This window comes from Neolamprologus brichardi, chromosome 10 (assembly GCF_056152115.1).
Source record: "Neolamprologus brichardi isolate AB-2024 chromosome 10, ASM5615211v1, whole genome shotgun sequence".
Classification (NCBI taxonomy): Eukaryota; Metazoa; Chordata; class Actinopteri; order Cichliformes; family Cichlidae; genus Neolamprologus; species Neolamprologus brichardi.
In genome coordinates this window covers 4,295,718-4,308,008 of record NC_142113.1, presented here as the reverse complement: position 1 = coordinate 4,308,008, position 12,291 = coordinate 4,295,718, and the positions used below count along the sequence as shown (strand labels likewise).

The 12,291-nt window shown below is 39.7% G+C and overlaps 1 protein-coding gene across 1 annotated transcript; it reads left to right on the top strand.

Annotated features, from left to right (window-relative positions):
- The first annotated feature begins 9,974 nt into the window (after nt 1–9,974).
- On the top strand, nt 9,975–11,528 carry LOC148100802 (uncharacterized). The gene has a single exon (XM_087846783.1). The coding sequence runs from the start codon at nt 9,975–9,977 to the stop codon at nt 11,526–11,528; it is 1,554 nt and encodes a 517-aa protein (XP_087702909.1).
- Nucleotides 11,529–12,291: the final 763 nt, after the last annotated feature.

Genomic DNA, 12,291 nt, shown 5'->3' with positions numbered 1-12,291 from the left:
TTTTAAATTGTTGCAGAGTGTCCATATTGTAAACAAACAAACAAAATAACGAAAGTATTTGGCATTGACAAACTCCTCATCTGCCCGTGGATCATCAGTCCACTGTGCCGTTAAACCAAGGACTGACATCGCGCACACACTGCTTGTCTTTACCTCTTTAGAAAGTTTTGGCACCATTATCTCCCTGATGTGTGGGCGGTTGGGAATTTCATATCGCAGCTCGAGTATGCTGAGAAGACGGTGCAATCCTATGTTTTCCACGACTGGCATTGGCTGGTCATCCAGAGCGATAAAATGAGTCAGAGTCTCTGTTATTTTAACTGCCCGTGGATTTTCTCTTGACATTTTTCATCGCTTTTCCAAAACCTGAGTTAAAGTTGGCTGTTCCGGTCCACACTGCTGACATTTTGTTTAGCCTAGCTACAGCAGCCTCCAGTTTCTCTTTTTTATCTGGAGCCGCCAGTCTCACTCGCCTAACCCTGTGCCTGTTTAGCGCGGGATGTCCCCCTAGTGGCCAATCTAAAAAACTACAACAAAAATGACATGCCACCCAAATAAGTTAGTAATCGTTCATGGTATCGGTTAACTTTTACGAGTATGAGTACACACACATTTTACAGTATCGACCCCGATACCCGATACCAGTATCGGTATCGGTGCATCCCTAATTTAAATTAATTTTTTGTTGTTTACAGAAAAAAATTCAAACCCACAGATTCCATTAAAGTGTATCTGATCATTTCATGCAGAAAGTTTGTTTTAAGAACATGACAAGACAATTACTCACGAGCACCCAACATTCAGCATTTATTGTGCCATCTTAGGCTACGTTCACACTGCAGGTCTTAATGCTCAGTTCAGATTTTTTGATCAAATCCGATTTTTTTGTCTGCTTGTTCACGCTACAAATAAAATGTGACAACAAATGCGCTCTAGTGTGAACCCTCAAAGCGGCCGCATGCGCGTGCTCCGTTTAGACCCAGACCAAACAGTATCGTTTGACTGATGGCCCTTAATATAAAGACTTGACTTTACGTTTCCCAATTTTGCTTTAAGTTATAAAGTTATTTTGTTATTTACATTTGGCCTAATAATTATCCTTATTGCTGTTTTAGAGAGGAGCGGTGCTTCAAAGGTTAGTTGGAAATTTCTGTCAGAATCTGGAGATTATACAGTACAAATAAAATGTTCACGTTTCTCTGTTGTCTTCCCAACAGTTTCACTAACATCTACACTGGATGGCCAGGAAGCGTTCGCAGTGGCTTCTCCAGCGCCGATAATTAGCGTCTGTCTTGTGTCAGTGACGTAAAAGACGGATTTAATGCGACATGACCGTTCACACAGCAGTGGCTTTCTAAAACGTCAGATATGTATCGGATTCAGAACCACATACAAAAGTCGGATTTGAAAATATCAAATACAAGTAACGCGTTACTGCCCATCTCTGGTGCCCACACTTAGTGAAATTCTCACACCAGCCCTTTTAGCACCAACTACCATGCTCAGTTTGAACTTAGGCAGCCTAAATACATGGAGTTGCTGTCATTTGATTGGCCTTAATTAGTTGAGCACGAGTACCTAAGGAAGTTGCTGGAGCCAAATGAAGGTTGTATTAGATCTGAAACCTTAATTTAAGGGGTTAATTGTACTTTAATGGCAAGAGTTTAAAGATTTTAAGGATTTACTAAAATACTTGAATGTCTAAATTTGACATATGCAAATGAAGTTAACTATAAATAATATTTGAATTTTGGTGTACAGGGCGAGCCACTTTTGTAATCCAGTTGGCAAAGAATGGAGGCCCGGCTCCACAGGTGAACAAAGCAGACTTTATACTCCATGATTTGAGTTATAATCTAGTTTAGAAAGAAATGTTTATTACACTCAACCCACCACTAGAAAAACCTGCTCAAAACAGAAAACAAACATTAATATTTCTGAGGATAGTTTTGTGTCTGTGCTTATTATTTGGCTACTAAAGGAATAAGCACACTGATATGTACTGTGGGCTCAGTGAGGGTCCAAGAACAACTTTCTGCCCCGACGATGCTGAAAATCATCAAAGACACCAGTCACCCATCACATGGACTCTTCACCCTCCTGCCCTCTGGGAGGCGCTACAGGAGCCTCCGGACTAAGACCACCAGATACCGGAACAGCTTCTTCCCCACAGCTGTCAGACTCCTGAACTCTGCCTCCTGACATCTGACCCACGTTAACACATGGACTGGACATCCACACACCCACAACCACCTACACACACACACACACACACAATGGACAACTGTACCCTCAAACACACAATAACAACATGGACTGAGCCACCACTCACAACCACTAGCACTTTATAGCCACTGTAGAAATTATCCACATATCTCACTTATCTTAACTGCACTACTGTATAGTTTTGTGTAAATAATCATTCTGTACATACGATAATTTTTAATCCTACAACTGTTTATAACTTGCATAGTTCACATTTCTGTATAACTGTATATCTCAGATTTCTGTATAGTTTTTTTTTATTTCATATTTATATCCTGATCATAGCCTGTACATACTTATAGTTATAGAATATTCATAACATACTTCATACGTGTACATTATAACATACCATAATAGACCCATTTCTGTAATATACTTACATATCTATATTATTGCTAATATATATTGTAATATATCTATATCATGGCTAAAGCACTTCTGGATGGATGCAAACTGCATTTCGTTGCCCTGTACCTGTGCATGTGCAATGACAATAAAGTTGAATTCTATTCTATTCTACTCTAAAACAAGCAGGTGTGGAATGTGGAATGGGATGATGCAGTTACATGGAAACACAGTTTAAACTGTAACAACCTAGAGAATCTGACAGCACTTCACCTTTGAACGTCATCGTGTGACAACATATTCATCAGAGCCTCAAAAAGAAAACCTACAAACTTCAATTTTGAACAAGATTTAACAACAAAACAACTGAAAGTACACTGAACATTTTTGGTGAGTACTTGCATAGGTAGTTTTAAGGTCATTTTGGTTGATACAGTGTAACATCATAATAAAACACTAGACTCTTTCAAATCCCGCAATTTGTTTTTCTTCAAAATTTGTCCCTGAATCTTGTTTTACTGGGTCCTTCAACTTGAACACAAAGAAAAAAAGCTCTGTTTAAGTTATTGAGATGTTGTGTGATGGAGCAGTAAAGTCAGGAATTCACATCATGTAAAAACTAGGGGTGCAACGATACACAAAATTCACGGTTCGGTTCGATACTTTGGTGTCACGGATCGATATTTTTTTGATACAAAAAAATGTTCATGCCTTTTTAATTTGTCATTTATTAAAATTCTAAATATATATTTTAACTCAAAAGTAGTTTTTAAATTTAATGTTGCTGAAACAACAAAGTAATAAAAAAATAAATCTATCTGATCGAGAAATCACTCATCTTTGGAAAAGAGAGTTTATTACAGAGAAATGTCTCTTTCCAAAATAAAAGCTATACTATACGCTAGGGCTGGGCGATATGGCCTAAAATCCATATCGCGATATAATTTGAAGCATGTGCGGTAACGATATATATCACGATATATATTCTTTTCTTCTGTATAACGTATTTTCCACACAAATGTCTGAGTGGTGTCCCAGAAACGATGTGGGCTTCATAGATAATTGGCAAACCTTCTGGAGGAAACCTGGTCTTGTTAGGAGAGATGGCATCCATCCCACTTTGGATGGAGCAGCTCTCATTTCTAGAAATATCGACAAATTTATTAAACCCCTCAAAACATGACTATCCAGAGTTGGGACCAGGAAGCAGAGTTGCAGTCTTACACGCCTCTCTGCAGCTTCTCTCCTCCTGCTACCCCCCCAAAAACCCATCTCCATAGAGACTGTGTCTGCTTCCAAAAAGACAAAAAACAAACTAAAAACCAGCAACAAACAACTTAAACATTTACAAAGAAAGAACAATACAGTATCCACATCTGAACCAAAGAGTAAAACAGTGAAATGTGGATTATTAAATATTAGGTCTCTCTCCTCCAAGTCTCTGTTAGTACATGACTTAATAATTGATCAACAAATTGATTTACTCTGCCTTACAGAAACCTGGTTGCAGCAGGATGATTATGTTAGTTTAAATGAATCAACACCCCCGAGTCATTCTAACTACCAGAAATCTCGAAGCACAGGTCGAGGGGGCGGTGTGGCTGCAATTTTTCACACCAGTCTATTAATTAATGAAAGACCAAGACAGACTTTTAATTCATTTGAAAGCCTGATGCTTAGCATTGTCCACCCCAGCTGTGAAACTCAGAAACCAGTCTTACTTGTTATCATCTATCGTCCACCTGGGCCTTACACAGAGTTTCTGTCTGATTTCTCAGACTTTATATCTAATTTAGTTCTGAGCTCAGATAAAATAATTATTGTGGGTGATTTTAACATCCATGTTGATGCTAAAAATGACAGCCTCAACATGGCATTTAATCTGTTGTTAGACTCAATTGGTTTCTCTCAAAATGTAAAAGAACCCACCCACCACTTTAATCACACTCTAGATCTTGTTTTAACATACGGCATAGAAACTGAACATTTAACAGTGTTTCCTGAAAACCCTCTCCTGTCTGATCATTTCTTGATAACATTTACATTTACAATAATTGATTACGCAGCAGTGGAGAGTGGACTTTATCAAAGTAGATGTCTTTCTGAAAGCGCTGTAACTAAGTTTAAGAATATAATCCAGCCACTGTTATCATCGTCAATGCCCTGTACCAACACAGAGCAGAGCAGCTATCTGAACGTTACCCCAACAGAGGTCGATTATCTTGTTAATAATTTCACCTCCTCACTACGTACGACTCTGGATACTGTAGCTCCAGTGAAAACTAAGGTCTCTAATCAGAAGTACCTGACCCCGTGGTATAATTCTCAAACACGTACCCTAAAGCAGATGACTCGTAATCTGGAGAGGAAATGGCGTGTCACAAATTTAGAGGATCATCATTTAGCCTGGAGAAATAGTTTGTTGCTTTATAAGAAAGCCCTCCGCAAAGCCAGAACAGCTTACTACTCATCACTGATTGAAGAAAATAAGAACAACCCCAGGTTTCTCTCAGCACTGTAGCCAGGCTGACAAAAAGTCAGAGCTCTTTTGAGCCAACCATCCCTTTAACGTTAACTAGTGATGACTTCATGAACTTCTTCACAAATAAAATTTTTATCATTAGAGAAAAAATTACCAATAATCATCCCACAGATGTAATATTATCTACAGCTACTCTTAGTTCCATTGATGTTAAGTTAGACTCTTTTTTTCCAATCGATCTTTCTGAGTTAACTTCAATAATTACTTCCTCCAAACCATCAACGTGTCTTTTAGACCCCATTCCTACAAAACTGCTCAAAGAAGTCCTGCCATTGATTAATTCTTCGATCTTATATATGATCAACCTATCTCTAATAATCGGCTATGTACCACAGGCCTTCAAGGTGGCTGCAGTTAAACCTTTACTCAAAAAGCCATCTCTAGACCCAGCAGTCTTAGCTAATTATAGGCCAATCTCCAACCTTCCTTTCATATCAAAAATCCTTGAAAGAGTAGTTGTCAAACAGCTAACAGATCATCTGCAGAGGAATGGTTTATTTGAAGAGTTTCAGTCAGGTTTCAGAGTTCATCACAGCACAGAAACAGCTTTAGTGAAGGTTACAAATGATCTTCTTATGGCCTCTGACAGTGGACTCATCTCTGTGCTTGTCCTTCTTGACCTTAGTGCAGCATTCGATACTGTTGACCATAATATCCTATTAGAGCGATTAGAACATGCTGTGGGTATTACAGGTATTGCACTGCAGTGGTTTGTATCATATCTATCTAATAGACTCCAGTTTGTGCATGTAAATGGAGAGTCCTCTTCACACACTGAGGTTAATTATGGAGTTCCACAGGGTTCAGTGCTAGGACCAATTCTGTTTACATTATACATGCTTCCCCTAGGCAGCATCATTAGAAGACATAGCATACATTTTCACTGCTATGCAGATGACACCCAGCTCTATCTGTCCATGAAGCCAGATAACACACACCAATTAGTTAAACTGCAGGAATGTCTTAAAGACATAAAGACTTGGATGGCCACTAACTTTCTGCTTCTTAACTCAGATAAAACTGAGGTCATTGTACTCGGCGCTGAAAAGCTTAGAAATATGGTATCTAACCAGATTCTTACTCTGGATGGCATTACCTTGGCCTCCAGTAACACTGTGAGGAACCTTGGAGTCATTTTTGACCAGGATATGTCCTTCAACGCACATATTAAACAAATATGTAAGACTGCGTTCTTCCATTTGCGCAACATCTCTAAAATTAGAAATATCCTGTCTCAGAGTGACGCTGAAAAACTAGTTCATGCATTTATTACTTCCAGGCTGGACTACTGCAATTCATTATTATCAGGATGTCCAAAAAACTCACTGAAAAACCTTCAGTTAATCCAAAATGCTGCAGCAAGAGTACTGACAGGGACTAGAAAGAGAGAGCATATTTCTCCTGTTTTGGCTTCCCTTCATTGGCTTCCTGTTAAATCCAGAATTGAATTCAAAATCCTGCTCCTCACATACAAGGTCTTAAATAATCAGGCCCCATCTTATCTTAATGACCTTGTAGTACCATATCACCCTATTAGAGCACTTCGCTCCCGCTCTGCAGGCCTACTTGTTGTTCCTAGAGTATTTAAAAGTAGAATGGGAGGGAGAGCCTTCAGTTTTCAGGCCCCTCTTCTGTGGAACCAGCTTCCAGTTTGGATTCAGGAGACAGACACTATCTCTACTTTTAAGATTAGGCTTAAAACTTTCCTTTTTGCTAAGGCATATAGTTAGGGCTGGACCAGGTGACCCTGAATCCTCCCTTAGTTATGCTGCAATAGATGTAGGCTGCCGGGGGATTCCCATGATGCATTGAGTTTTTCCTTTCCAGTCACCTTTCTCACTCACTATGTGTTAATAGACCTCTCTGTATTGAATCGTATCTGTTATTAATCTCTGTCTCTCTTCCACAGCATGTCTTTCATCCTGTCTTCCTTCTCTCACCCCAACCGGTCGCAGCAGATGGCCGCCCCTCCCTGAGCCTGGTTCTGCCGGAGGTTTCTTCCTGTTAAAAGGGAGTTTTTCCTTCCCACTGTCGCCAAAGTGCTTGCTCATAGGGGGTCATATGATTGTTGGGTTTTTCTCTGTATCTATGAAGCGCCTTGAGGCGACTTTTGTTGTGATTTGGCGCTATATAAATAAAATTGAATTGAATTGAATTGAATTGAACAAAAAATCCTTTAATTTTCTCAAAAATTGAGAGTGTGCCTTATGTATGAATTCTGGTTGGGCTTACTGACCTCGAACCGATTTCTGTGTGCAGGAATCTGTTAAAAAATGTTTTAGTACAACTTTGGTAAGCCGCACTGCTTGATGGATTGTCAGAGCATTACGGCTGCTGTAGTGAGGAGCTTCGCGGAGTAATCTGGGTCCAAAACTCCGTCCATTTCAGGTCCCAAAGTCAAACGAACACTAAGAGTTAAAAACGGTCTAAATTCTTTCATCTTTAATTAAATCATCAGCGTTGCTGCTTTATCGGGTGAAACAATGAAGTTTTACATCCATGAAAACAGAATTTATTAAATTTAACGGAGTTAGAAGTTAACAGGAAGTTAGCTCGCTAGTTTACACCTAAACATTTCATACCATGTTCTGACAGAGACTTTTGAAACTAATTAAAACGTACAGCTCTGCTACCACTTCCAACATAAATGAAGACAGGAAACTAAACGGCAGTAGCGTTTGTAGGGTTACTGAAGTTGGATTACCTGGTATATAATGATGTGCTACGTGATTGCTAGCGACACAGCTATGTTAGCATAACATTAGCACAGTGAAGCTGGAGGATGAACGCCAACTTTTTTTCAACTCATTAAAAGTTAACGTGAGGGATTCTGGTGGTCAGGGACAAATGCAATCGCATAGCAGGATGCTATACACGGGCCAAACTTCAGTCAGGAGAACAACTGAGATTATTCATCCACAATACGAGGTTAGTTATTAATATACTGCAACAACATGGGAATAGAGCAGCTGCGAGAGAATTCAACATTAATGAATCAATGTTACGGAAGTGGAGGAAGCGCAGTTTTTGGCTTTCCCCATATTTCAAAAGTGCTTCATCTCTTTGCTATGACTGCCGCCCGCCATAATTTGCAGATGATAATGGTTGTAGCCGCCGCTATGCTTTTGACCAAAACAGGCGCAGCTTGATGACATCATCAACATGCGCTATCGGATACAGCGGTATAGTCAAAATCTCTATTGTTGGCCAAATTTATATCGTTTCTATCGTATATTGTTTGTATCGCCCACCCCTACTTTTGAGTATCACTAGAAATATTATAAACAGTCGTCTCCATACCACAGTTTGCTATCAGTAAACACCCACAGCATTCACTGTTAGCATACCACATCCATGTTAGCAGTGTATAAACAATAGTTTAGCATACATTAGCACAGGCATCAATAAAGGACTACCGTAATAAACACTTTTACTAACCGCAGGCAGATGGAAAGGCGACAGGGATTGAGCGCCTGTAGTTGGTGTCTAAGCGGGCGATGCTTGGACCAACGCGGGACAGCAGGTCCTCAAACTGGGCGAGGGAAAAACGGTGGTACGGCTGAAAGCGGCCGTCATCCAGGCGCAGCTCCTGGAGCAAATGGTGAAAACTCAAAAAAAAAACAAGCAAACCATAAAACCATGAAGTGAGAGCAAGGGATGATAGTGCAAAGATCAAGATGAAGGTGATCGCAGATGCAACTCGTCGCGCCAGACCACACTCACTAAGTCTGGGTGACACAGTGCTGCATCGCCAACCCAAGCACAACAAATTATCCACACCATACAATGCAAAACCCTATAAAGTGACTAAAGTTAAGGGTTCTGAAATTACAGCTACAAGGGATGGACACTCAATTGTCAGCAATGCCTCATGCTTCAAGAAAATCAGACATGGACTTGAAGATGCCCCACCTGGACGACATGTCGACCCCGCCTTGACAGACAAGCCCAGATACCCAGTCAGATCAAACAGACGCGTACCTATGCATCTGTCTGATTACATCAGATCTAAGACTTGAATATCTGAGTGACCCGTTAAAGGTTACGCTGCGTGTAACATGTTTGTTGTTCCTGAATCTAACACTGTAACCAGTATTCTAGTGTTGAATGTTGATAGTGATTAGTCAGAGATCTGCGCAAATGCAGTGCTGTTTAAGTGATGTTTAGGTGTGGAGAAACTCAAGTAATAAGAACGTTCAGTAATTTTATTAGGTGTTGTTATCATAGGTTCAGATTAATAATTCACCTCACTGAGTACCTAAGTTTGTTAAAGAAAAAAAAAAGGAGGTGATTGTGATGTTTACAGAACTTTTATTTTGAAAGGTCGAATGTAAGGCAGAAGGAGGATATAGAAAAAGGAGACAACAGAAAACGGTAGATGAACAAGTTAGCGCTGCAGACTGTGTTGCCGCTGCAAGCCTGAGAATTAAAGAATGGAACTGAGAAAGACTGAAGGTGTCATCATTAATGTTTGAGGCATGCAAACATTACAGTACCGCTGAAAGCGGCCGTCATCCAGGCGCAGCTCCTGGAGCAAATGGTGAAAACTCCAAAAAAACTTTAAAAAAAAACAGAAAAACAAAAAAAAACACACATCCCCATTTTAAAATGTCATGTGACAATCTGATTGGCTTACGGAATGATGATGTCACAAGATGTGACATCATTAATACCTTTGATCCTTTGAAGTTCTGAAGTCTATAAATAGGGATCAGAAGCAGCAATTTTAAAGCAGTTTGTTCGCAGACTTCAAACGTTCAACACGAGATACATTTGCAAATATTTCTAAGCCTTTTCAGAGTCACTGTGCACAGGCTCCAACATGGGACGAAAACGCCGACAAAGAAAAATAAATAATGCTGCCTCTCCTTCGTGGTCTGGCCAGCCAATCTCTTCAGGAGAAATAACCATGGATGTTGTCTTATCAATCCAAAGGGCATTACAGGAAAGTCAGAAGGAAAACTCTGACCTCCATGACAAAGTTAAACAAATTGAAGAAGAGAAGCTTCAACTAGAGGAGAAGTGCAGACAATTGGAAGCACGAAATAAAGACCTGGAAGGAAAACAGCAACGGCAGCCTGATATAAAAATTATCAATGAGGGAATGAAGTTTGGTCAAGGACGAAAGAATTTTTTTTCCCGTATTTTTTCATCGGGAACACAGAGTGCTGAATTAAAAGAAACATCTGCCCAGCTTCAAGGAAAGAAAGCTACTATTGAGGAGATACAGATACTTCAAGGAAAGCTCGATGAAGCTGAGAAAACAATTGAAAAAATCCGCCAACAGAAGACTGAACAGGAAATACAAATGGAGCACAAACTGAAAGAGCTTCTTGAAGAAAAAAAGCAACAGGAAGAAGAAAAACGTATTATCCAGGACTTTGAGAGAAGGAATCTAGAACTGCGAGAATTTTGTAATGAAATGAAGGAAAAAACATCTGAACTGGAAAGAAAAAAGACAATACGATTGCAGCGCAAACTCAAAGACATGAGGGAAATGTGCGTTGATCTGGCAGTCAGGTTTGGTGAAACAGAGTTCAAAAATATAGAGCTTCTTGAAGAAAAAGAGAAACAGGAAGAAGAAAAACGTATTCTCCAGGACTTTGAGAGAAGGAATCTAGAACTGCGAGAATTTTGTAATGAAATGAAGGACAAAACACCTGAACTGGAAAGAGAAACAGAAATACCAATGGAGGACAAACTCAAAGCCATGAGGGAAATGTACGTAGAGCTGAAAGTCAGGTTTGATGAAACAGAGTGCAAAAATAAAGAGCTTCTTGAAGAAAAAGAGAAACAGGAAGAAGAAAAACGTATTCTCCAGGACTTTGAGAGAAGGAATCTAGAACTGCGAGAATTTTATAATGAAATGAGGGAAAAAACACCTGACCTGGAAAGAGAAAAGGAAATACTGGAAAGACAATGTTCAGAGATGCAGTGTACGATCGATGGAATGAGGAAAGAACACTCAGAGCTCATGAATGAGATGTTGTTGAGGGTCAGTGACTTGAAGAGCCAAATAAGTGAAATGCAGGCACAAAAGCAACAACAAGAGAAAAAATATGAATACCTGCTGCTTATGCATCAAGTATTCAAGAGAAAAATTGACCTGATAGAAGAGATGTACAAGAAAAAACAAGAGAGAAATACAGACATGTGCAAGGCAAATCAAATGGAGGAGGCAACATACGAAGACCCGAAAGAAAAGCCTAGAAAAGAACAAGCAGGATTAAAAGAAATGGAGCAAAGATGCAAGCAACTCGAGGAGCAAAATGCAGAAACAAACGATCAGTTGAGAACCCTTATCCTGGAGAAAAAAGCGCTCATGGAAAAATACCTGGAAATGAAGAAAAGAGGCGTCTGCTGGTTATTCAGATGATTTAGCCTCGTCCTCCTCCACCTGTGATCCATCTTAATTTTCACCTCTCCTGTCCCCCCTCTCCCTTTCTCTCCTAACACATATTCCCTACCTTCTTAATCTTTTTTCTTTTTTTCACCCCCCCCAACCAGTCCCAGCAGTTGACTGCCCCCTCCTGAGCCTGGTTCTGCTGGAGGCTTCTGCCCATTAAAAGGCAGTTTTTCCTCCCCACTGTCGCCTAGTGCTTGCTCAGAGGGGATTGTTGGGGTTTTCTCTCCTCCTCCCTTCCCCCCTCCCCCCCTTACCCCTTCTCCCCCCCCCCCTTCATTTATTTATTTGATTGTTTAAGTTTCCTTTTATGTTGTTTCTGTAGTTACTTGTTTTACTTTTTTCAACTTATGTAACAAAATAATAAACCAATTGAATTTATCCTTTGAGTATTTTTCATCTAATCTTTACAGAATTAAGCTCTGTCTTTTATTTGCTTGTTAAAACTCCATAAATGGTGAAGTAAAAACCTGGGATATGGTTTAAAACATTGAAATAGACTAACCAACTAGTCTAAAACTAAGAAACACTTAAATATTACGTTAAATTGAAAACAGTTAAAAAGAGATATCCCTGTTCATAAATGTCATGTGATAATCTCATTGGCTTATGGAGTGATGATGACATCATCACTCCTGGAGGGAAAAAGAAGCACAAAAGTGGCAGGAAGACGAAGAAAAAACACGGCATAATGATACTTTTACGTTTTGAAATCTACAAAGGTTTGCACTGTGAG

What these genes read in the sequence shown, in the direction of transcription:
- LOC148100802 (XM_087846783.1), top strand. Translation starts at nt 9,975, where the DNA reads ATGGGACGAAAACGCCGACAAAGAAAAATAAATAATGCTGCCTCTCCT.